Below are 27464 nucleotides of genomic sequence, written 5' to 3' on the forward strand. Positions count from 1 at the left end.
TATAGGGCGTGAAAGAATTGCTTTTACACTCTATGCGGTGCACTATGTAGTGCTGAAGAGACATCCGTGTAACAGTCGTGCATTCTCTACAGTGCCTGTCTACAGTAGTGTATGTGGTAGCCGGTTAGTCGTTTATACAGCAGTGCGTCTGTGGAGGTAAGAGGATGTGTCTGTATATGTATACGTATATGTATTTATCCATCCATATCTATCTATCTATCTATCTATATATATATATATATATATATATATATATATATATAGAGAGAGAGAGAGAGAGAGAGAGAGAGAGAGAGAAAGTACACACACAGACATACTTATACATTTTTAAGCTTCAAACAGTGTTAGATACTATGTAACGTTGTAATGTATATACTATGTATATATTTATGTATATATCCTAAAATAGTTGCACTTTTCCTGTCTTTGTTTCTGCTGTAAATTCAGTTCAGAGTCGGTTTCTAGTCAGAATGCAGACCTCTGTAGCTCTGTATCACCCCGAGAGCATTGCTTGGTGTTAGTGTCTTTTGTTAATAATTAGTTGTTTATTCATGCAGCTAGCACTATCACTTGCCTAACTATGTAACTAAGACACATCGTGATTATGCGCATTCAATACGCGGAATAAGCGGAAATATACTATGTTAAACATCATACGCCTGACTTTCACACCTGCTAACCGAACAGATGGATAAACTGAAGCTGGGAGGAAGTTAGTGCGCTTGACGGCTTTACTGCCTTTATCTCATTTCCATTCGTTTGATCGAATACTGAACTAAAGCCAGTCTTGTGTTTCGTCCTTCAGCCTGATAAAGAAGTTTGCTGTGGCTGTAAGACCCGACGGCGCTGCCAGGAGAGCTATGTGCACCAAGCAGCACGGGGGAGAAAATGAGGATCGGACGTGAGCTACGTGAGAATCCGGGAGCAGACGAGATGAAATGGAGAGCTCGGACAGCAGGGACTTGTTAAAAGGAAGCGCTTCGCCTCACCGAGCTCGTAGTGTTTGTCCCGGGAGAAGGGAAGCGGAGACCATGCCTGGCCTGACCACGTACTGCAGCCCGTCGGCGAGCGCCGAGCTCCTGGAGGGACTAACGCCCAAATCCGGAGTCTCCGCTCTGCAGCAGCAGCCCAAAACCAACGGCGAGCTCGTGTCATCACTCTCCGCTCTAGGTGGCACTTATAACGGATTTCCTTTACTAGCAGATTCCTCTAGGCAGAAGAGCGAGACACTCAACGGCACAGCCAGCTGTCCCCCGCGTCCAGCCGACAGCTGTCCCCTCCTCATGAAGCGATCGAACGGAGATCTGAAAAGCAGAGCTCAGAGGTTGGCAGACGATAAAAATAGTTTAGATGAAGCACTAGTGGACCTGGGCTCACCAGAGTGCCTGGAGGACTCCTGCACGCCTCCTGACTGCAAAAGGAGACTACTGAACAATGACTCTAAAAAAGAAAAAGTGAAAAGCATGCAGTGTCCAGGCAACAGCCAGCTTCCTAATCATTATAGCAACTCAAAGGACTTGTCCTCTCCTGAACGAGGAGTTCACCAAAACGGGCGCACCGTGGCGCCCCAGATATCAGCACCGGGCAACAAAGTGTCCGCCGTCCGGCCGCCGAGTGGAGTTGTGGCCAGCTGGTCCATGGAGAGTATCGCCCAGCTCTACATAGTGCCTTGTATGAAATACTATGGCATCTGCGTGAAAGATAACTTCCTGGGCGCACAAATTGGTGAACGGGTGCTGCAGGAGGTGAAGACGCTGAATCACAGTGGGAAGTTTCGTGGAGGCCAGCTGGTGAGCCAGAGGGGCATCCCGTCTAAAAACATCCGTGGAGATCAGATAGCCTGGGTGGAGGGTGGAGAACCCGGCTGCGAGGCGATCGGCACACTCATGGCTCACGTCGACGAAGCCATCATGCACAGCTCGGCAAACGGACAGCTTGGGGATTATGTTATTAATGGTCGAACTAAGGTAAGTTATGTGTATCAGTCTGTGAATACAGAGCAGTCCATTAGTCCACCTTGTGTTTACTGCTTTTCTGTTTTTCATGTGCATAGTGTGATTGCATCTCATTCTTTCTCTGTGATACACAAATAGACTACTTTGGAAAGAAGCATGTGAGAAGTCAGCTGGATTCAAATTAAGTCACTTGCCTGTGATGTGCCATGACTGATCCTATCGCAGAGCACCATGTGTGCCTTTACACCTAGTTTCTTAAAGGGATAGGCCTTCCCCAGCAGTTTTTTTAATCTACTCCGTCCGTAGCATGTTCGATTACCACAGGCAAGAGAAAAACAGAGAGAAAACAACAGAAAGCCTGATTATTTAAAACTCACAGATAATGGATGTCTAAGGGTAGTTTTTTGCATTTTTCCATAAATTGATTAAAACACATGGCTATATCATAGGACAAAAGCCAGTAAACATATATCTAATGCATAAAAAAAAAAAGAGGATCATATAACCATGAGAAAATATTTTACAGATGTTCACTCAATGCAATATAGAGTAATTCAGATTTTTCTTTTTGGAGTAAGGTTTGTGAGATTCAAATTGAAACATCTGTTTACTTAAAGCTATGTTGATAATCATGGTTAAAAAATCCCTTAAAAAAGGCCCATCTATAAACATACAAATTACACAGATTTATTGGAAAAATCCATCACCTGCCATAAGAATTTATTTTTAAGTGTGTTGTGAGTGAACAATTTATTATTTGTTATTTTCTCAGTAAAGAGTAACATGTTGATATTTCTGCCTGTAGTTATCATGCATGTGCTGAATATGGATTAGACAGCCGTGTGGTTGAAAAATGCAGGAATATATTATCTAGTGAGGATTAAAATTCAGTCATAGCATTTAACATTAAAACATGCTGTATGTGGAGTGATCATGTGGATAAATGTAATGATTACATACATGCATCATTAAATGTGTTGATCTTGCAGGGTGTAACATGCATATTAGCTGTACAGTATCTCAGTGCATGAGCAAGACAGAGTCTCAAAGTGCAGAGATTATAGAATAGCAGTAAAATGTTCAGTGTGGCAGCAGAAGTACCGCAGCGATGAGGTCCTCTACCCATGTTGCAATACATGCAATCCTGGCCTTAGCCTTGTGGTTTTGTATTTTATTTGAATAAACAATCTAATCCAAATGGATCCTTTTCATGGTGGTTAATTTTTTCTGATGTTGTAAAGAAAAGCCCTTTCAAATGAACACACATGAAAACAAGATCATGGATTGATTAATGGAAACAATGCTTGTTTTTAGTTTTGTTCTCTAGCGAAAATGTAAAATGCGGAAACAGGTCTTTGTATGATGTCTAATGACAATTATCTGAAAGTCACACAGATATATAAATGTAGTACAAAAGCACAAATAATAATCCATTATAGGTTTTAACTAGCATATCTAATAGCACTATCTAATAAGATCAAATATTGCATTATTATTATTATTATTATTATTATTATGATAGGTTTGTAAACAAATACCACTGAACAATGAATGCAACAACTGCTCATGTTGTTATTTAGTTAATTGAACCAGAAATTCACATAATATCTTTACACAAAAAACTGTCCTTACACAAAGAAGCCAGTTAGACAACATGGCTAGTAACCTATGTTAGCTATGTGGTTAATTTACCTAGCAAATGTCCTCTTTAAATAGTAGTCAAATATGTTTGTTTTGTTTGTATGCATGTTTATGCTATTTTTCTGAACATTTTAAGTTAGGCAAACTCTGTTAACACCAACTCTGTTGTATGAGTCAGTTCACACTACAGGGTGTCTGGAAAAAAACCTACATACATTAAACTACATAGACTCCATAAATGTCTTATTTAATTATATTTTATTAAGTGTAGTATTCGTTAGTTTTAGCATTTTAGATGTATTTGGATGTTCCCTGAATTAACAAATACTTCACAGGTTTACTTTGTTTCCTGACTTGTCAAACAGCTAAAGAGTTTGTAATTATAAGAGTATTTTTTTATTGTTTTGACAGTAAAACTGCATTAGAAAAATAAAATGTTTTAAAATGTGATAGAAACTGACAAAATCTGTTACAGTCACCTACAGTCTTCTTTCTAAGGTTATGACCATTGTCATATGACCATCATTGCTCTGTTGGCACAAAAATGTTCAGCATTAACCCCGCATCGGATCTGCCGAAGTTTCTCCCTCTTCATAAGTAATTTTTTTAGCAGATAAAAGAAGCCAGCTAGTTTAAGTAGAATTAAACTTTCATTTAATATTTTTTTTTCTGTGACTTATGTAGGACACAACAAAGTAAAAACAAACTAAAACCTTGCTTAGTGCCTTCCTGAAGAGTATAGAAAGACACTTGAAGTACAGCTTCAGCAAACATGCAACTGTGTGTGAATGTTTTTGCCGTGCAAATGTTGCATGGTCTGGTTTGTACTCACTTCTCCTCTGTATTTATAAAATTAAAACACAGGCACGGGATAAAATATTTCCACACTTTTGTGTGATTGGGAACACGGGCAGTGGTTAAGTGATTTTTTGTAAATGTAGAATCTGTGCTCTATTAAATCACATGAAAAGGGATTGTGGAACTATAAAAACTTGGAAGGGCTCTAAGGAACTTGGCCTGGACATTTGAGCAGCTTCTGTGTTGAGTGGGATAGACTGGCTTCTGAAGTTTAACTGATGCATGCTGTATTTTGAAAGGTATTTTCCAAAGCTCTGTATTTGCATCAGCCTGGATGTAGCTGTAGCTTGCCTAGGAGATAAACTCCTGGTGTTACATTCTGGAAATCTGATATGATCTGAAAGTCCTTTGAAGACGCACAAAGGGATCCAGAAACTTCTCGATGTTAATGGGAGCCAGATGAACTTGTTGAGTGCTATGGTAAAAAACTTTGAGACTTGAGGTAGTGTAGCTGTGAGGTAAACAGCATTGGGGTCAATTATTGACTATGAATAGGGCAATAAATTATCAGTCTTTTGAAGCTCACAAAAGAATAGTGATGCTGAAGATGTACCTGACACAAGAAGGAGAACAAGGAGTGTGCATGACGAAATGAGGAAGCAGAGTTACTTTATAGTCATATGTATCAAAACCCTTATGCCTGTTTCTCACGTACATGGGTATTTGCTCCAACTCCATTTTCAGGTTTGATTTTTGGACAGGAGTTTTGGATATGCCATATCTCCTTAGTTTGATGTCAGAATGTTACGCACCTGGAGATAACTTTTTTCAGGCCTCTTTTTTCAGTTTAGATTGCCCCCTGTTGGCGTGGCATAGAAAGCATGTTTTTGCATTTTCATGTGGTTCAGGAAGAACTCTTGGCATGTGGTCTTGATCATTAGGGGTGAATGGTTAACAAGGATAAATTCTAATTGTTCCTAGTATCAGGATATTTTAACTGCTGGGATGCCACTGATGAATCAGGAGCTTGGCAAGCTTGTTGCTGTTGGGGATCAGGGTATAAACGGTATATTTGATATCTTTCTGCTGAGTTAGAGAGTACTGGTATAAACCTTAGCTTGTGCTGCCTGGAGTGACAGAGTTGGCGAGGGAGCAATTGTAAGACTTTGGTGAATGATGGAGTTGAGGTTTCTGTGTGGAAGGGGTTACTATAGGTTAAGGGTTGGGATGAATGAAGCGGAGCTTGGATGAATGAAAGAGCAGGAGAGAGGAAGGACTGCAAGCTTTGTGAGACATCACACAATGCAGCAAACTCCTCTTGCTAACAGAAGCATAGTGTTGTCGACCGTTTAGAGCTTTATTGTCGAGCAAAACCACACTAGTTTATTTAGTGGATTTTTTTTTTTACTTTTACTTGTGGTGTTTAGATTGCAAATGGAGGAAAGGCAATGATATATTGAGTAAGACGGCGATGGTGTCAGAGTTGCTGCTTTCTGGAGTGTGTTGTCTACCATATGTCTAGCAGGCTAAAACGCAGAGCTATGCAAAGATCTAAGATGAAGAAAGTGTAGATGCCTGAAAAGCTCTGTCTGATGTGTAGACGTTTGATTCATATAAGAAAACTTTCGGAACAAACTGAAAAACAAACTTGTGGTGAAAGATGGAGACATCAGGATCGATGGGAAGTTTCAAGCGTGGTCTTTCTTCCAAACTTGACTTTTTTAATAACTCAGTTTAGTGCTGCTTTATTTTCCGTTTCATATTTTTAAGACTATTAAAACAAACACTGTGTCTGTTGCTTCCTTTCACTCTATGAGAGAGAGCTACACTCTAACATCAGATGAGCTGTATATAGTTTCCTTTCTCTTCTATTACAATCACTATTTGACCATTTGTTATTGTTGGTATTACAGTGTGTTTTTGTATTTATGTATAGTCATAACTTGCTGGTATGTCTTTTTGTCTCATTACATGTATTACGTTCTACAGAGTTGGACTAGATGTCTGTTCCTGGTGTTGTCTTGATGAACCTAATGTGAATGGTTCAGTGGTTTTCCGAGTGGTTTGGCATCGCAGTGCTTTTTCATAACCTAGACACAAAGCTTTTATATGTTACTCACCTAATACAGATTGTTGTAAACAATGGCAGATATCAGAGGTGTAATCTTTATTGTGTAAAGTCTGAAGGAAGCTGTGGGCAGAGATCTCCCTGATTATGTAATCAAGTCCACTCACGTCTTAACGCTCTGTATGGTTTCCATTATTTCGCGAGCGGTATGTAGCTTCACTGTCGTTCTGCAGGGGAGCTGTCCTATCAGCCCTCAGGATCAGAGCTTCAGGTCCGTAGACGTTTCTGTCAGTAACTACCTGCACCCATGTACGAAAACAATGCATTCTTACCATCTCTGTAGCCTACAAGTGTGTTTGTGTGTGTGTTGGTATTTGTTTTATAGTGTTATGTTACGCTTTCTAGGTATTTGTGTTTTCCGATTGAGCGTTCGATTGGTCCTGGCTTATAAAGACAAGCATTTAGTACAATATTTGCAAACTATTAATTATAATGTAAACTTACTTATCTGACTTAATGTTGGCGAAACAGTGGAGTTAAAGCTTAATGCACTTGGTGTGTGCGCCAAATAGCAAACACATTTGCTTAGAAAATAAAGCTTGAGTTATGTCCGATGACGTATTTGACCCAGATGCAGTGTGTGTGTATGTGTGTGTGTGTGTGTGTGTGTGTGTGTGTGTGTGTGTTCCACCATGCCCGTCAGCCCACATCAACAAGAAGGAGTGGAGTTGCTCCTATGACGCAGGTCTGACTATTTGAGCTAGTCAGGTCATGCCGGTATGTACTGCTGCTATTTCTCCATGATGTCCATCAATGCCCCATGCGCATTCATGACGGAAATACAGTCCATTGCAGAATTATTGGTACTCTTTATAAAAATGGCTATTACATTTCACAGTCTTTCACATTTTTAGCTCATTGAGTTTGAGAAGCTGATTATCTTTGTCCTAACAAAACTATTTGCATTAGGAGTTTTTACTATTACTCTCCAAAATATACATGCAATAATTATTGGCATTATGTCAGTAATTAATTATAACCTCAGCATTACTCAGAAGGTGTTAGCTGTAGCGGACACATACAGTTTGATTTACAAGTTATGTTTTGTAATTGTTTTTTGGCAGATGAGTATATTTTACTAGCTGCACTTATCCAGGGCACCTTATATTTATCTCATCATGTATCTGTGGTGCAACAGTGGTAACTTGGCAGTGCTGGGGTTTGAACCTGTCACCCTCTGACCCATGTGGCAACATCTTAACCACTGAGCTACCCCTGCCCTCGTTGGCAACACGGGGCAGTTAAAGGTTAATGGCTACTAGAGATGGGAACCACCAGGGACCAGCCTATCCAATATTTAAAACGATACCTAGCTGATCTATATTGTGATTGTGTTAGTATCATGATTTTACAAATATCCTGATCTGAGTTCATTTTTATATATATTTTTTTAGTTTGTTACAATTCCAAACAAACTTAGCAAAACACAGCTTTCCAGCATGTGAATAGTTTAGACGGCACCACTTATTGGATTATAGAGGGACAGCAACATTTTATCACCTTAAATACAAACATTTCTAATTTTGGATTTTGGAGTCAGTGTGGTGATACACAAATTTCCACACAGAAAAACTGCAATACATTACTGAATCACCCCTCCCTCCAATCTTTACTAGCTGCACTATATTGCATTTACTGTATTTAGCAGATGCCCTTATCCAGGGCCCCTTACATTTATCTCATTGTGCATCTGAGCAGTTGAGGGTTGAGAGCCTTCCTCAAGGGTGGTCCAACAACACCCTGGTCCAACATCTTAACCGCTGAGCTACCACAGCCCTCATACTGCCATAAGTACGTTGATGCCGGACCACTCACTTTCATGCTTTTTAAACAGTGCATTATTGATGTAGTCCCCTTAACTGCTTTCAGTGGTGTCAAAAGTATTCAAATTCATTACTTGGGTAGAAGTATAGATACTAGGGTTTAAATAGACTTCTTTAGAAGTTGAATTAACTCAAGCTTTTTACTCAAGTAAAAGTGTAAAAGTACTGGTTTTAAAATGTAAAAGTATAAAAGTAAAATTAACGTAAGGGGGGGAAAAGCATTAAGGATAAAAGCTTAGGCTGTGCCACGCGCCTACATACTGCACTAACACCTCAAAAAAAAAAAAAAGAAAAATGTGTCATAAAAACGGCCATAGTGATTTGGGATACTCTATATGGCAATTGAAAAAGAATGCATTTTAGTACAATGCAAATACATTAAAGAACCATATATGTATACTACTAAGCATTAACATGTTTTATGGAGAAGAAGATATGGTAACTAGTTGCCTATAAGTATTTTAATGCTGCAAAAAGTTAAATTAGAAAATTAGTGTACCCAGGGCAGGCTTAGTAACAATTACCCTTGTATGGTTGTCTACAATAAACATTAGTGCTGTCAGAATGAATGATTAATCCAAGTGATTATTTAAAATTTATATATATATATATATATATATATATATATATATATATATATATATATAATTCCTGTTACCTTCCTCACTAGTGCTTGGTTGTGAAATTTCCCTCGAATCTTGAGTCTCTATCACGGACATCTTCGTCTACTTATCTCAACGTTATCAACCGAAAATGTTATTTTATTGAAACGTCCTTGCTGGAGTGGGTGACGTCACGTCATGTGTGCAGGTGTGATGGATCGCGTACCAACCAATAGGGTGTCGGAAGTATGTTTATACTTCTCATCCAACCACAATCAAATTCGCTCCATCCGGATGGCGCGATTTATCCGGATGTTTTTTTTTTGTTCTGTTTGTTTTTTGAATGACAAGCTTACATAAAATAGGAGTAACGAGGCTATTTTAAAAATGTAAGGAGTAGAAAGTACAGATTATTGCGTGAAAATGTAAGGAGTAGAAGTAAAAAGTCGGCTGAAAAATAATTACTCCAGTAAAGTATAGATACCCAAAATTTCTACTTAAGTAAGGTAACGAAGTATTTGTACTTCGTTACTTGACACCTCTGACTGCTTTTCCCTAGATTTTGTGAGCATGGGTGTATTGATTTCCCCATTCCGCCCCAAGAGTGTTAGTGAGCTAAGGGACTGGTGCTGGGAGCTTGGCGTGGTACAAAATCAGCTTTTCATTTCATGCCAAAGTTGTGGGTAAGAGCCCAGGTCTCTGTGCAGAACACTCAGGTTCTTTCACTCCGCCCTTGGCAAACATGGTCTTCATGGATCTTACTTTGTGCACATGGGTAAAGTCATAATGGAACAGGTTTGTGCCCTTCAGATCACGTAAAAGGAAATTGTATTGTTTGGATATGACATTATAATTAAACCACAATCATAAGTTTTAAACTTTAGCATAAGCGGTTAACAAGAACTAACCGCATTCATTTTATATTTGAGTTGGGATTGAAGTGATGTAGAATTACAGGCAACGAAGGAGAGGGCCAAGGATTAATGTAAACAATCGTTTAGATTTGTCACTATACTTTAATATGTCTCTGAAGTTGTTTGGCTCTTGTACACCGATAATGTTGTCACTTTGTTGCTTCTTAGTGTGATTGTAAAAACGAGCGAATCATCGCTGCATCCCCCTAAAACATGCTACTCATAATCACAATCACAATGTCTTCTGTCAGTTCCAACATAAACATTAATTTTCTAAACTAATCCCAAGCTGTTCTCAGCGAGTGGTTTTCGTAGCTTTGTATCGCAGCAGGGAAATTAACCATGCTGGGCCTTTAAGAGTCGGTTTTTGACTATTAAGTCTGAGAATAAGATCACAAAGCATCTAATGATGGATTGTTTTTCCATTCCTAATGTCACATGCATTGAGTGTGTTTATGTGGATTCACAAGACTTGCGCATTAGATGTAAGAAATGACGACTCACATGTACAAAAGCTGCTTTCTTTCTCTCAGAAAAAAGTGAGCCGTTTTACCTGAGTAACCTAATAATCTAATAAATGGGTTTAATACCCAGCTTTATTACAAAGTTCCAAACATAAAATAACTAAAATAATTTAAATAAGTTACACAATTTCTGCTGGGTTCTATAAAATTTACACTTAAAAGGATTTTTGACATAAAGAAATGTGAGAACCCTGGGTCTGGAATCTCTGCCGTCTGGCTCCGAGTGTAAGAGAGCGGAAAAGAGGGATAAGTGCGTCTTACAAAACTACAAAAATCCGATAGTGTTTTCGTTTAATCCCTTAATATTGTTGCATCAGAATTGCTAGTCATTGCAAGCGATTGCCGTCTCACCCCCAGGACATTCCCTCTCTCTCTTCCTCTCTCTCTCTTCCTCTCTTTCTCTCTCTCTCTCTCTTTCTCTCTCTCTCTTTCTCTCTCTCTCTCACTCTCTTTTATTTTCCTTTTGCTTTGGTGCCTTATCTTAAGCACTTTCATGCTAGTTGTAGAAAATATTTCGTCTATGTTTCCCTGGCAACAAGACATTCAGAACATGAGGCAGTGATAATAGTAGAAGGTACCCTGAATAATCCCAAAGCCGCGTCCCGTCATCTGCCTGCACCACACCATTATCACAAAGACTTTCTCTCTCTCTCTCTCTCTCTCTCTCACTGCCTGTGCAACTGTGAAACATAGCAGAGGAATGGAATGAGTGGATGCTGGGAAGAGCGAGAGAAAAAGAGACAGAGGGGGTTTGTGTTTAGGAAACGCCGCCTGAATGGTTTTCTCTTCCTCCCCTCGCTGAGTGCTGCAGCCTGGTAATTACATCACATATCACGCTGCCAGCTACGCACAGATCAGCACGCACAGAAGGGTACACGCCAGTAAAACTCCAGTTACAAAGATGACGTCACAAGGCAGTACCGACACCAGTACTGAAAACTATTAAAACATCCACGTTATTCATTTTAAATTCATGTCAAAGTTTTAAGTTTGTTATTATTCTCAAAACGAAACTCTGGTGTTAGGATTAAGTTGGAAACGATGACGTCCTGTAAAATAACAGTGATTCAGTCCTGTGATGTTTGGATAGAAAAGGTATTGCAGTTGAGTGGTTTTATAGTGGTGTGGGGACACTGAGTCACTGGATTCCTCTTTCGACAGACAAAACCACACCAAGGTCTCATCTATGAGCACATAAGTTTCATAAGATGCATTGTTGTGTAAAAATTAAAGGGACTATTGAAACTGTCTGGGAGGCTGAAGGGGTAGGGTTGAGATTAAATATTTGTGAGCAGTGTGTGACTGAGACAGGCTCAACGCCTGATGGGGTTCATACAGTCAGCCAGAGTTTCTATCACAGGACTGTTCCTCACTCATATAAACTAGTACAAACAGTGGCAACCTGGCAAATACTTCCCGGAACACACATAAAGACACACACCTTTCTTTATTAAACATCATACCTACAGTATGTCTATGTATCCAGATGCACCAGGTACTGTACATTACCCTTTACAGCATAAGTGGTATGGTTAATGGATGGATTTGACAGTCACTATAAACATTTCTTTAGTCAGATTGTGGTGTTTTTTTTAATCTACGTTCACATTACCCACCCCAAGTCACTCGATTCAAATTTTTCACCTAATGTGACATGGATCTGATTTTATTTATGGCTATCTAAATGCATTAATCTGATATTTTTCAGCTTGGATCTGAGTTACATTCATATGCGGTCCTACAGTAGATCGCGGTCATGACACTTGAACGAGATTGGGTAGATCGGAATTCATGCAACTTTTTTTGCCTCTGTGTTTATGTGGGGCGCTCGCTGACGTCACTCAGCACCAGCAAAGCGGAGATTTCAAAGCAGTGCTATGCATAGCTGATAAAACAACTAAAGCAAGGCCACTGGCTTTCTTTCTTCTTCTGGACGGCAACAAATATGACCGACTAACTGCTTGAGCAAAATAAAAAAAATACAATAATTTGTTTGACACGAATAAAAGGTTACAGGACGTATTTTAATACCAGATTGCGAAAGCAAAGACGTATCGATGTGTGCAATCCTCTCGTTATCATCATGTAAATTCGATCTGACAAAAGAAAAAAAACAGAATCGAGCAATGTGGCTTGTAATGCCAACGTAGCATTAATCTGAAACATTGGCAGCAGACAAAGACCAGGCCAACATATGGACACACATGCTTGCTTAAGTGTATCTTGAGTTACTGGTTTATTAAAACAGTACACAGTTAAATTATCGTCATGAAGTCATAAATGTGCATTTATACAGGTTTGAACGCGAACAAGCCAATTAGATTTTAGTACTGACACTTTTGGTTTAATAATAAAGAAGATAAAAAATTAAACTAGATACTGATTAAACACTAGTCATTTAGTTAAATGTCATGGTTATGGTCTGTGTAATGCTTATCAATGTTTACAGTATTGTCTAATACTTGAGTAATAAATGTTAAATGGCAGCATTAATACGCAATAAGTAATATTAAGATAGTAAATTAGATAGCACGTTAGCTTAACTGACGTTTGTTTAAATGTTAACTAAACATCCCTCCACAGACTAACATTTATTCAACTCCTAAAAAAATCTATCTCCATGTAAATTAGCTAATATTTAATTTTAACTTTTCTCCTTTCCCGGCCAGGCTCGATTCCCGTCTCTGTGTGCATGGAGTTTGCATCTTCTCCCCGTGTTTGGTGGGTTTCCACCGGGTACTCCGGTTTCCTTCCACAATCTAAAGACATGTAGGTTAGGTTAATTGACATTCCCAAAATTGCCCACAGTGTGTGAATGGGTGTGTGAGTGTGTGTATGTGTGTGTACCCTGCAATGGATTGGCACCCTGTCCAGGGTGTACCCTGCCTCATGCCCTAAGCCTTCTGGGATCGGCTCCAGGTCCATAAAGCGGTATAGAAGATAAGTGAGTGAGTGAGTGAGTGAGCTTTTCTCCTAAATGTTATTGACTCTTTGAACAATGGTATCCAGGTGAAACGTTTACTTTTCAGGCTCAGCTCAGAATTTTGCCAGTTAACAAACACAAATGTGTTCATTTGGTGTCGTTCAGGTCGTGCCTTGTGGATTTCTCCAGGGTGCACAGAGAAAACCACTGCACCACCATGCCGCCTATGCTTATCTATTTTATTTAATGATAAATTCAACCAATACCAGTGATAATTACTTTTCCGATGTTCTTTATGGTGGATTAATACTCAAAGCGGTGGTTTATATCAGGACACATTTGCCATCTGATCGTGATATTTTAATTTCTCTACGAAAAACCCCCCAGAAATTTTGAAAAAACACAAAAAAGTGTGGTAGAAAAAACACATGAAGCTTAACATTTTAAAAATATATTGTATCAAATGTACAGTACTTAAAAAATGTACTTCTATACATGAGTATGTCAACACATACACATTCAAGTATTAAATTACCATTGCAATAATAAAACGACCCAGAAGATGAGGCCTGACATTTTAGCACATAATAAAAACGTTGACTCACTCTGAGCACCAATCATATGAGATCAGGATTAGCCTTTAAACCCTGTAACTCATCACTGACTCACGCTTTACTGTTTAACTGCTGACTGAATGCTCTGAGAGCCGTTAGATCTGCACTCCCTAGTTCCCTGTATTTGTAAAGTCTTATCTTATTCCCGTGTCCTTCTTGCTGTTTTGTTCTTATCGCAGCGCAAAATATGTGCAGTCAGGGTTGTTCTCATTTGACACGATCACTGTTCTAAATGAGACAAAAGTCTTTATTCTAATTGTTCTACATACAGTTACACATCTGTACTGATGTTTCTGTGCTTCACGCAAAAATAGGTAATATCTGCAAGTTTTAGTGCCAACACGGATGTGTGCTAGTTGTTATTCAGTGTTTAGTTCAGTATGACTACATGCTGTTTTAAAGTGTACTATTTACAGTCAATTTTTTTTAATAAAAGAATTGACTGAGATCACATGTTTGTCCAACATAGATCTGTTAAACCTGCAGGAGAAAAATGTTCCTTATGTATGTTTTTATTATTTTTATTTTTATTATTATTATTATTATTATTGTTATTAAAGGTCCCGTATTTTACCATTTCTTTAAGGAGGCTAAACAATGGTTTTAGATCTTCCTCAAAGTGTCTGTTAATGCTCTAGCTGAAATAGCCTTCAGATAATGACTTAATTCATGCCACAAACTCCCTCTGTATCACTCCAATACCAAGCGCGCCGTTTCAGTGTTTATGTGAATGAGCTCCAGGCGTCCCTCGCGTACTCCCTGCGTCTAGCTGGCGTAATCCTTTCCACCTTAAAGAGTTTATAAGATTAATATAAAGAAAAATCCTCCGTCATATGCATTTACTTGTACTAAATGTTGTTCAAGTCTTTATAATAATTTCATCTGGTTCTTGTATAATCCTGATAGAGATGATGATTTCTAGCAAGAGATAATTCTCTTGCACTTCAGTCTCGAGTGTTTTTTAACTCTGTTTTATTCAAAGTGCGTTCAGTCTAAAGGCTTCTTATGGGAACAAGTATTATTCTTGCATTCTTAGCAACAAAAAAATACCCTTCGGTGATGCAGGCTTTATATGAGTCAGACCTTTTGGTCATATAGCAGCATGAGAGAAGATCTATTTTTAGGTAGAAATAGCATGATACCGCTTTTGCTTTTTCCCGATACTGAAACCTTGATGAACGTGCTCTCATTTTCATACTTTTCGAACCTCAAGAGCATAACGGCTCCATCAGTTTTCTTTTAATTTCTCACCAGTCTGTATTGATGATCTTTAGGTTGCTGGGTTTATGCTTAAGGTGAAAATTAAAACTGAATTGCCTTGTTCTTATTTTAATTGTAGAAATTAAAGTGAGTCATCCTGGTAGCATGCGATATGCTGCCTCGCTCGGGAATGGAAAGCAGCAGACAAAAGTGTATTTATTCGTGCTAATCCAGCTCTCGTAATCTCTATACCAGACGGAGGTCAAAACACAGGCAGGCAGCGAGGCGCGTTGAGAGCACATCTGTAATCAGACTCCTGAAAGGGAGGCCGAACACGACAAGGAACACTCAGTATCTATCACATGATCTCCTGTGATTAGCACGTGCAAAAACAGAGGGTTAAAAAGCTGTTCCTCTTGTTTTGTTCAAGGAACAGGTGAAACATTAACAATCTCAGACAAATGGAGAACAATACGAGAAGGAATGACGAGGAAAAGAAAGAATGCAAAAAAAATGGATTCTCTCGACTATATTTAAAACTCCTTTACACGAAAGTGTTTTCTTTTACTAAAGCCCTTTTCAGACAGATGGGTTAAGTCAGGAATATTGCGACATTGTCGCTTATTTAGCTTACTTTCATACAGGTGTTCTTCATACAAGCCGGCAGCAGAGGTTGTAGAAGGGTTTTATGTTGTCGTTGTCGTGGCTTTTTTGAGTATTGCCGCTTTAAGTTCATGAAGCCATAGCTCATCGGCTAATTGTTCAAACATCTAGAAAAAGGGTTCCAGTTCTCCAATAGTTTGTTTTCTATAAAAAAAATTTAAGGATTGGAAATATCTAAAATAATTAAATAGATAAGCAAACAAACAAATAATAACCATCCACAATTATTGAGATGACATAAATGCTCTTAGTTGGTCTTCACGAATCTGGCTTTTGTGTATGCTTTTTCCAGCACTGCTCTCATCCTCTTTCCTCACACAGATTTTCAGTCCCGCGTCTGAACATTAGGCACTTTGCAGAAGTTTCTTTGGTCTAAACCCAGATGTTGATGATCTGATCAAAGAAAAAGGAAGTGCATGACTGATTATTTTCCCTTTGCCTTGTTGAGAAATTGTTGACAAAATGAGAAATGTTTTATTTTTGCTTTTGAAAGTTCTAGTACTACATTTCATAATATTAAAGACTTAAAGACTTTGCCTTTCACATAAGTAGTCATTTTATGACCTGAGCACTGGTGGCTCAGTGGTAGATGTTTCGCCTGCCATGTGGAAAGCCCAGGTTCGATTCCCAGCCAGTGCCCAAACCCCAGCCAGTAAATGCAGTGCCGGTCCCAAGCCCGGATAAAATGGGAGGGTTGCGTCAGGAAGGGCATCCGGCGTAAAACCTGTGTCAAGTTGTAGTGCAGACTGGGTATTCCGCTGTGGCGACCCCTTGTCGGGAGCAGCCGAAAGACCAACAACAGTCATTTTATGACCTGTTTATTTAAGGTACCTGTTGTCCTTCTTAACACATCTATAGCCTATTCTTGTCACTACATCCCATTCAGGATTAAGAAATTTTATTAAGTTGCTTTCACTTTTCTTTTTTATTAATTATTTAGATTAAATGATTATGTTGCCGATTTCACAAGCCTTTTACAACATTGTAATATGTTCTTTACTAAATTTTATTTCCTAACAAAAACAAGATATACCCTTTTTGCCTAGGATTAGCACCAAGTCATCACCAGTATCTGATTTCATCATCTCAACACCCAACCATAATTCAGCCTCTAACGAGAATCTCTCATGCTTTTGTTGATGGTTATTCCTCCTCCCTTTTTCAATGAAACTGTGGATCAGACTAGTTAATGCCTTAAATGCCACTGGAACCAATCACTAAAATTACAACTGTGATATTGTTATTAAAAAGGCTTATATTGTTGTCTACTGTTTGATTTTTAAAAAGAAGCAAAACATTTAATCCATACACATGAGGCATACAGATGGATTTGTGGACTGAGTGTTCATTCATGGCTGCACCAGAGAGAAGATGATACGTGATCTAAGCTAAAATAATAGCGAGAGCTTGTTTGGGTGGGGAAGGCACGATGCGATTCTCTAGGGCTTGATAAAGCATCGATGTTATCTCAGAACCAGACAGCAACCACAGGAATCCTGATGGCTCAAGTTTACTGATGAAACATTGCTTACTTAAACGTCCACCACGCTATTCAGTGGCAATCAGGCAACTCCATAAACTGACAAAATAACACGAGTTAAAGTGATAGCAACATACAAGGGGTGTCCTGGAAATTTTGAATATTTAGACATGCCTTACAAACGTCTGAAGATAGCGGTACACTAGAGAAATTAAGATAGGAGAATTAAGGTAACCTACTCTTAAAAAAAAATCACTGTGTCATGGTGTTAATCAACCACTTAAAACACACCAGCCAATGAAGAAAAATTATAATAGGTGTATATATAATTTATATATTTATGTGTGCATTTATACAGTAAATATACTGTATATATATGCACACATAAATATACAAATTAAATATAATAAAAGAAAGCGAAACTTGCATTCTAGAGTCATTACACATAAAATTAAATATGTGAATCTGTTTTTGGTTTCCATTTTAATGATTACAGTTCATAAACATCACAAATCCAGGATCTCAAAATATTAGAATTAACATTTTACTTGTAATGAATATAGCATAGCAGTTTTACTATTAAAATAAATTACAAGGGATAAACTTTCCTGTCATATTCTAATTTTTTTAAGTAGCGCATAGATAGATAGATAGATAGATAGAGTAGATAGAGTAGAAAAAAATACTAAATATAAAAAAATGATAAAAACAATCTCCAAAGTATCAAGCAGATAAAATATGTGCAGTAATTAACAATATATTATGGTTACCGGAGTCGTTAAACTTGACACGCAGAAGTACTTTGTTGATATGGTGTGTGTTTTTTGCTAGAAGGAAGTGAAAATTCAAGCGAACACTTTACATGTAATGGCTGGGTGAATTAAATAAATTATAATAAATATTATAATTGTAATTCAATAATAAATTACAATATTAGTAATACAGTTCACTGGTATCCATCTGGTGAGGATATAGTAATATTCCTGTGGAACAGTGACTAAGGGAATTCTAAAGTGCCCCGTCTGTAACCTTTGGGGAAACTCCAACAACGCGGCATGGTCTTAATTTAAATTTGAACATCTTTTTTTCTTAAGTCAACCCACCAGACCTGTGAATTATGGTTCTCTGCTATTGTTTTACCCTGCCAAAGGGAAATCTCCTAGGAATAGCCCTGTCACTTCCTGTGCTCATGGGAGTTCTTTTGAAACTCTAACGTATGAAGGCAGGAAGCATCGCTTCTCTGACAAGTTCTTTTAAACATTGTCCATGTTTTATTGTTTTACATTTTGAACTCGGCATACACTTTGTTTCAGCAGAGGACGATAGGAAAAAGTGTCTTTTGTCACAGGATATGATGGCAAGTATCTCCAGATATTTTTTTAAACTGAAAATATCGTGTGCATATAGTGCCTGCAAGGAAAGTGGCACACTGAGTCAAAAAATATATATACTGTATTTTTTTTTGTCCATATTTCAGGTAACTGTCCTGTAGTGCTAAGTATTAGACCTACAAATTTTTTTTTAATACCATAAACTGGCTTTTATGCATAATCAGTCATTTCAGTAAAATTTCGTCAAAGTGCTGTTGAAACGTCAAACACTGCTAACTGGTGGTTTTTAGATTTTATTCCTGTAGGATTTCTTAAATATCTTAAATATAGCCAAAAATGTGAACTTTTTAAAATTTTTGTATTAAAACAAGGCAAATATAAGCCTATCTCTATTGCTATTTAAACACTAAAAAAACTGATATTGAATGTGCAATTAAGTCTGCAATTAAGAGAAAAAGTGCAATTTAAAAACTGAAGAATAGTGCGATAGTTCCATATTTGGGGATCATGTTTTAAATATACAATTGGTACATTATACTACTGGATAACGTTTATAGTTTGCACAATCTGACAGCTTTCGTCTACTATTTATTTCCTGTATTATCTGTTTGTTTTACTTTTCTTATCTGTCTCGTTTTTATCACTGACTCAGAAAGCTTCGGCACAAAAAATTCCAATGCACCCCTACGGTATGTGTACAAAAGGCAAATAAAATCTCCTAAATCTTAACATTTTTTGCTATGTTTTTAAGCATAAACGTTAGGTATTTCTGTGAAGAACTGGCAAAAGTATGTTCCAGGAAAGCAAGAAAAAAATAGTCAAATTTGTCTAAAAGTAGTAATAAGCTTAGTAATCTTTATATGGTAAATGTAATTGTGGATTATTTGACTAGATTGAAGGTTTTTTGCATTTCGAGTAAAAGTCAAAGGCTGAATGGGTGTTAAATGAAAAGCACTCTCGGCAAAAAGAAGGGTATTTTATTAATTGCTTCTGCTTGCAAAGAAATCCGTACAGCTGTAGCACGAGAAACATGGCTTAAGGCAGTGTTAGTTCAGGCCCATGTGCAGTGAAGCAGGTGCGTTACAACCTATTCTTTTATTTGAGATGGAGATGGCTTAAGAACCGGTGAAACAAGCCCGTCATCATCTAAAGCTGCTTGTGTTTGTGTTAATTCTGGGTGATTTTTATGATGTATTTGGTTAATATAAATTCCTGCTTTAACACAGTTTCAAGGATTAATAATTGCAATATAAAATTTTTGACACTTGCAAATTACTGTGAAGCAATTTTTTAAATATCTGCTGCTAATATATATATTTTTTCTAACTTTGAGAACCATTTCACATTGGGTGGTTTTCTTACTGGCAGCATTCTCAAAAACACATATTGCTTCTGCAATTTTAAACAGGAGGAGTTGCGCTCATCAGGCTCATTAAGAGCGATGAACTTCCTTCCTGGAGACCATCGTGCCACCTAATTTTACCCCCTGTGTTTTAAACATGCATAAAGAATATATCTTTTCTAACAAGAGGGAAACGGTTTGATCAAGTGTTTGCATGGCTAATTATTGCCTATAGAACATACTGTATATACACCACCAGGTATTAATTATGCACAAACCATCGCATTCTTATTGAGAATTCAGGCCAGTCTGTTCTGATCGAGGTGGTGACACAAAGCATTTATACTGGGTTAAAATTATGATTAGTGGGATATTAGGCTCTCAGTAAACACAGCTTATGATGTGTGATGCGTTATAAGCCAGCTGTATAATCATTGTTATAGATTTAATAAGCGAACAGGAAGGGTACTCAGAGTTAAGAAGACTAACTTAAGTGTACTTAAGCTTGTAGTGGCATTTCATATCGCTTTTCAAGACGTGCTTTTCATTTACTGTCTTATACTATAATGTATAGTATTTAAAAATATTTTTTTATTTTAAATTTACTTGATTTAAAAGAATCATTGTTTGCCATAGATGGTACACATCTATTTCTGCACATATATTTTTCATACTCCATTCTAATATAGAGAAAATCGAAATTGTGAATTATGTATTTATGGTATTAGGCAAGAAAAAAAAAAAAATTTGGAAATTGTTCATAAAACAAAGTTTTGCCCACCAAAACTTGCGTTTGTCATTTGGAATAATGGAATAAAGTAAATAATGCTGATTTGTGTGTGTGTGTGTGTGTGTGTGTGTGTGTGTGTGTGTGTGTGTGTGTGTGTGTGTGTGAGAAAGCGAGAGAGAGAGAGAGTTTGAGATTGGAGTGCAGGGTGGACCAGGGCGCTACTTTGCTAATCTCCTTTACTAACACGGCTAGACATTAAGCTTTTTCAGCTTAATGCTTTTTAAAGCTTTTCACCTTCTGATTGCCAAACATACCTGTCGATTTGGAAAAGGAAAATGTGGGTCTGTTTAAAACATGGAAATCAGCAGAGATGTGCACAACTTTTATAATTTATGGTTTTGAACAACTTTTATATATTTCATATACTTTTATGTCTATGCTTATCTTAAAATATAGACAGGCAACAATTACATGGCTGGGACTATTTTTAATTAAATTATATGCTATGAGTCCAACCCATTCAATCTCAGAACATAAACTGACATGTTCTTTTAAAATCATCACATTCCTTGACTGATTTTGTCATTCCTGCTGATTTTGTTGCATGTCAGTGTTTACATAAATTGTCAGGTTACATCTAAAATGATCAAAGTTTAAATAGTATATAAATATAGATATACACACTACCGTTCAAAAAGTTTTAGAACACTTGCAGATTTCTTTGTTTTTGTTTAGTGATTTATTTTCTACATTCTACAACAATACTGGGGATTTTAAAACTATAAAATAACACATGGAATTAGGTAATTACGTAACAACAACAAAAACAACAGTTAGTTGTTATTTTAAGACACAGAGGTCAGCCTTTCTGTAATAGTTCTTGCAAGAACAGTATTGTCAAGTGCATTTGCAAAATCCATCAAGCACCATAATGAAACTGGATCTCATGAAGGCCATCCCAGGAGGGCAAGACCAAAACCTACCTCTGCCGCAGACGAGAAGTTCATTTAGAGTTATCAGCCTGAAAAATGACCAATTAACAGCACCTCAGATTAGAGGCGTTAAGAAGTCTTTACAGAGCAGAAGTAGCAGACGCATCTCACTGTTCAAAGGAGATTAATGCATTTTTTGGACGCCTTCAGCATTATAAAAAAAAAAAATCAAGAACAATCTTGGAGTTAGAAAGTGACCCCAAACTTTTAAACGGTAGTGTATATTTTTTTCCCTTTTTAACAAGACATATTATTTTGTTAGTAAAAATATTCTTAGGCAACAACGCAGTATCCCTGAAAAGAAAATAGCAATGCATCTAAAAGGGTCTATTTTTTCAAGCCTTTCTATTCTCCCAATATGTGGAAGTAATGGATTTACAGACCTGTGCCCCAGTGTTTTATATGCACCTGCATGTGTATATGTGTGTATGTGTACAGTAGATAAACTTCAAGCAAAGCTTATAATAAAAGGATTTAAGGAGATTAGATTATAGGAAGGCTCAGTTGGTGTTTTGTTCACTCACTCACAGTTATTCTGCTACTGTTACTCAGCACGACCTTTCTGCTTTCCTCCTCAGGCTATGGTGGCGTGTTACCCTGGCAACGGCACGAAATACGTGCGTCATGTCGATAATCCAAACGGGGATGGACGCTGCATTACCTGCATCTACTATCTGAATAAGAACTGGGATGTGAAGGTGCAGTATGATATTGCGCTACCTCGCTTTTCTGCTAATCTCAAACCTGCTTGTTTACCATTAAAACATCATCCACGTGCCAGGGAATATTTCATACATAACCAACAGATATACCAGAACACCCATTATATAGATGATTTTAGTTCTTCTATAATTTCTAGCTCTTATCAGCATCCGTGATCTGTTTGTGTTTGTTTGTTTGTTTGTTTGTTTGGCGCGTGCCTGTGCGTTCAGGTTCATGGCGGATTGCTACAGCTCTACCCCGAGGGCCGAAACGTCGTCGCTAACATCGAGCCATTCTTTGACCGTCTGCTCATTTTCTGGTCAGACCGGCGAAACCCTCACGAGGTCAAGCCGTCCTACGCTACTCGGTGAGTTAGCTTTTGAGACTTTACAGTGAGCAGAGTGTAGCTTTAACAGAAACAAGCCACATCAGGGCTGTTTGACATCACACACACACACACACACATAGTCACACGGTTCCTATTTCCTTGCAATCTGTGACTGGCTGCAGGGTTTTTTTTTTCTGTGCTCACACGCACATGCTTCCTCTTGACACAAGTCCTTCATGACCTCTTACCTAGCCAACCATAGTATTCTCTCTCAGTCTCTCTCTCAGTCTCTCTCTCTTGCTCTCTCTCTCTCTTACACACACACACACACACACACACACACTTTCACATTCATTGCGTTCCAAATTTCCCCACTGTGTTCTTAATGCTCTTTTCAACAACCCATGAATAATAAAATGGGTTTTATAAAGGTATAGTAGTTCTGTATCTAGAGGGGTTTATCTGTTAAAGTTTAATTTTGTCCTGTGTTATTAATTCTATAGTCTTTTTATAGAGAAATAAAACCCACATTTGTTTAAGTTTCCTGCAACCGCGAGCTGGTTTGCTAGCAAATCCAGGTGTTGTCATACTAATTAATGTGTAAAAGCTAACAAATCATGTAATACAATTACAGTGTAGCTTATTAATGAACTAGCAACAAAAGTCACATAGCGATAATATTTTCCTCGCTAACACTAACGTAGGGCCATGTTTCATGTCTAAGATTATGCAAACTTTGTGTCTATCTTATTATGCATGTGCACTTCTGGATCTGCATGGTGGTTAGAGAATGAATTGTTTGGACCAACCTGTTTTCTCTTCATAGTTTGACTTTGTATTCAGAAATGTTTATATGTTTAATTTTTCACTCTTTCACAATTCGAGTCCTGAAATATGCCTGTGCCGCCAGGAAAAAAAATCTTTAGATGTGATAACCTGGTCATTCAGTACATTCTGGTCATCAGCTGACTTTTTATTCTATTGCCACATAATGTTGTCGAGCCGAGATCTGACAAGGGGCTTGTACAGTGGCCACTATGCATGATGGGTGTGTTACTTTTTGCACTTCCCTTCTCATCCTGACACTCTCATCGCGCTGGAATAGGGTCAGTCTGGACTCATCAGACCACTTTTTCCATTGCTCACAGCAAATTGAAGTGTTTTTTCCTGACTAGTCACACTTACAAGTGGTTTTATGGACTCCCAGTGGTGTGAGTCCTCATTGGATTGTATGTGGAAATGTTCTTACTTTCACATAGCTGTGATTTTTTTGACTATGCATCTTTATTTAGTGTTTAAGTGACCCCCATTCATGATTTTTTCTTTCTGAATACATTTTTTAGCACAGTCCTTACAGTTTTTAACAATGTGTTGAAGTCTTCTTAACCCAATTCCAGTAATTTCAAATCTCCTTAATTTTCAGTGCTTGATGCAGCCAATAATTTGTCCCCTCTGAAATGACCTTTTTTTGGCCAGGCAGTGCATATTGTATATTAATTTTCTTTAGCAGCGTAATATTCTGTGACAGCTGAGGGGTGAGGCAGGGCACAGGAAGTACGCTTTTCCTGAGTGAGCAGCAGAGCTCATACTGCGGAGAGCGAGAGAGTGGAATAAACAAACGAGCCCACTCCTCAACATAGCTCTCCGGATGCAGATTTCGGGCAAGCTTTGGCTTTGACTCCTGTCTGCCTTTATCACATCAGACTATTTACTACACCAGCAATCTGGTTTACACCCAGTCGAACATCCCATGCAGAAAATATATACAAAGGCAGTGTTGCACATTCATTGTTACAGTGTATGAAGAGAAAGTTACTAAAACTACAGTTTAATTGATTGTGAATTGTTTGTGGTGTTATTGAGCAGAGTTTGACATTTTGCATGCCTATTCATTTATTGTCGAACAGGTGTATTTTATTACAGAACTCACCTCATTTGTTTTTGTTTTTTTTACACAGATACGCCATCACTGTTTGGTACTTTGACGCGAAGGAGCGAGCTAACGCCAAGGAAAAGTACAAACAAAGTGAGTTTCAGTAAATTATTTACTGAAAATAACAAAAAAGCCTGTTTGACATATGTTCCATTGCAACGTGTTTTATTTCAAGATGGTAACATTACCACGTTAATCTTTGCATCAGTTTCTAAATGATGATTATAGTGAAGTATCGTTTTTACGTTCTTACGTAGAGATGCACCGATTGCAGTTTCCTGCCCTGACCTGTCGATTGAGATTTTAGACATTTCCGATTTTGTCCCGTCAGCACAAAAAATTTTTTTGTAACTCTTCATTGTCAAACAAATCTCAAAGTAAAAGTTTTTCTGGACCGAATATTTTAGTACAAATAAATATAAACTGAAAAGATGGCGATAGCCTCCAACTATTAGGACGAAGGCGTTCAAAATGCTTCCTCTAAGACCAATGATGCCAGGCTAATAGGTTTTCCAGCTGCAATGGAAGAGCTGCAAGGTGCAAGAATGACACCCCATTCCGTCTTATCAGTCAGGGCATCTTTAGTTTTAAGCAGATCTGTACAGTTAAGTTTATCTATGCTGGTCTGCAGTAACATTTTTAAGGTCTTTAGGATATTATAACATTATACGATCTCTGTTCTGTCTCCTATATACTGTATAAGACGCTATAGTAAAGGCTACAGTAACTCTACATGATTACTCTTTACATCCATGCTGAGCGGAACATCATATCTCTACGGCCAGCATGCCAAACCATGAGGCGAATAGGCTACAAGCAGAATACTACATCAGGTTTCACTTCTGTCAGCCAAGATCAGGAATTTGAAACTGCAGTGGGCACAGACTCAGCGACATTTGAAGATTAGAAAGAAACCTCGACTTGCTCGACTTTAAGATTCCAGTATCGCTTTCCTTGTAGCATAGTGGGCATTTTTCTGGAGAACCCAAATGTATTTTTCTGGTTAATCAAACTTCACAAACAGTTAAATCTACTTGGAATTTAAATGGTTAACCTTTGTTAAGCTAAAAATGTATTTATATTAGATTAATTAAATAAATAGTGAATAATATAATGATTAATATAATAGGGTGATATTTCATTAAGAATTCAATGATAACTATTAATATAGTCTTTATCTGTGTCATTTGTTTAATTAGTTATTTTCACTTTTTAAAAAGATGAAAAAAAAAAGTATAATAATAATTAGAAGTATGTTTCATTCAGGACTGTAAATTCATTCTGGTGTAAATTTCTATCAGAAACTCATCCAAGAAGTGTGTGGCTCATATTCAAGAGAACTCAGGAAGTTTTTACTTCCACTAGAATGTTCTGGATCCTCAGTGGGCATAAACAGTTTTTTTCTTCCCCTGTGCTAACAGTGTTCATGTTTCTTCTCTTTACAGCTACGGGACAGAAAGATGTTGAAGTGCCAGTCAATCAAGCGGATAAAAAATAAGATTTCACCAGCTCAGGCATCCAAGTTTGTTGTTCCATGTATGTGCCTACCCATGCTGCTACCCGAACAACCGTTTTCACGGGAAGACACAAGGAGCAGGACGAGCAGTTTAAGCCATTTCAGGCGACAGGAAGAATCCCTTCTCATGTTGGCCTGGGACTCAGCAACCATAAACACTTTAGTGAGAATTTCAGGCTGCTTGATGGAGAAGGGGTCAGGCTGAGTACACGCAGAAGATGGACACAGAATGAAGGAGCGGTGATTCTTGTCAGTCAGATTCAGCTTGGCAACTACTGAAAATCTCAAATTTGAAAATATTATATGAATGAAATTGCCAAAATGTATTACAAAATGATCACTACTGTAAGTTCCATTTTTTGCATAGTAATAAATCAGATTTTCTTTGATCCTTATATTAATAAGCACTTCCTTTTGGAGAAGACACCCATTTCAGTAGTCAAGTTCAGATGCTTTGGGCTTGGAAGGAGAAGAGGAAGTGACGAGTGACTGTCTGACTCGGGCCTGATCATATCATATAAGCTGAAGTAAAGCAGTGGTCATGTTGAGCAGTGTTATTGCCCCTCAGTGAAATACAGTACACCCGCTCCAACACCTACACATCACAGTGAACTTTACGCTCCAGACATTTTAGAGTAACCAGAGGACCTTATGACTGCTGGTACCGAGTTGGATCAGTTCCTCAGCATCAAGGACTAGCCTTCACACTCAGACATGTCTTATGTGTATAATCTACAGAAGATTTGTAAGGCTGTACAGCAGGAGGGTCAAAACAGTGTTCACTGACTGTAATTTTTACATGTATGGATGTGTTTTATAGTGAGAATGTTAGATATGCTTTCATGATTACGCCTGTAACTTTTTTCTTTTTTCCTAAAGTAAATGGCCTTCACTTGTTAGAAAGCACAGGCACACTGAGGTGTGCATGCATGTCTTTAAAAAGGCTACTGTGGCACTTCACTGAGTCACCTTTAAAAACAGGGAGATGACAATCTCTTATTCAACAAATCGAGATCGGATCATCTAGGATAGTCTGTCTGTTTCATGCATACATTCCCCTGATTGCAAAATGTTTGGAAATACAGGTAATTTGTAAAAAGTACAATTACAATAAAGACCCCTTTTGGTCTATCTAACTGGAGAGTTTTTTTTTTTTTTTTTTTTTACGAGTCCAGGCGAAAAGAAAATGACAATACAAACTGAAAGAGGTCACCTTTGACATAACTTCAGCATCATGAGCTTAAAAAAGGGTCACATATATATAGAGTTTTTCATAATCACTACCAGATAAATTCCAGTCATGTACCTTGTCAAAGATGTTTCCA

At 37.8% G+C, this 27464-nt stretch overlaps 1 protein-coding gene across 1 annotated transcript; it reads left to right on the forward strand.

Moving 5' to 3' along the window:
• On the forward strand, positions 1 to 27275 carry egln2 (egl-9 family hypoxia-inducible factor 2). Its single transcript, XM_053507829.1, has 6 exons — positions 1 to 156; positions 806 to 1967; positions 22239 to 22358; positions 22593 to 22729; positions 24649 to 24716; positions 26069 to 27275. The coding sequence occupies exons 2-6, from the start codon at positions 939 to 941 to the stop codon at positions 26119 to 26121; spliced, it is 1407 nt and encodes a 468-aa protein (XP_053363804.1). The 5' UTR covers positions 1 to 156; positions 806 to 938; the 3' UTR covers positions 26122 to 27275.
• Positions 27276 to 27464: the final 189 nt, after the last annotated feature.

Source organism: Clarias gariepinus, chromosome 11 (genome assembly GCF_024256425.1).
Source record: "Clarias gariepinus isolate MV-2021 ecotype Netherlands chromosome 11, CGAR_prim_01v2, whole genome shotgun sequence".
NCBI classification, from domain to species: domain Eukaryota; kingdom Metazoa; phylum Chordata; class Actinopteri; order Siluriformes; family Clariidae; genus Clarias; species Clarias gariepinus.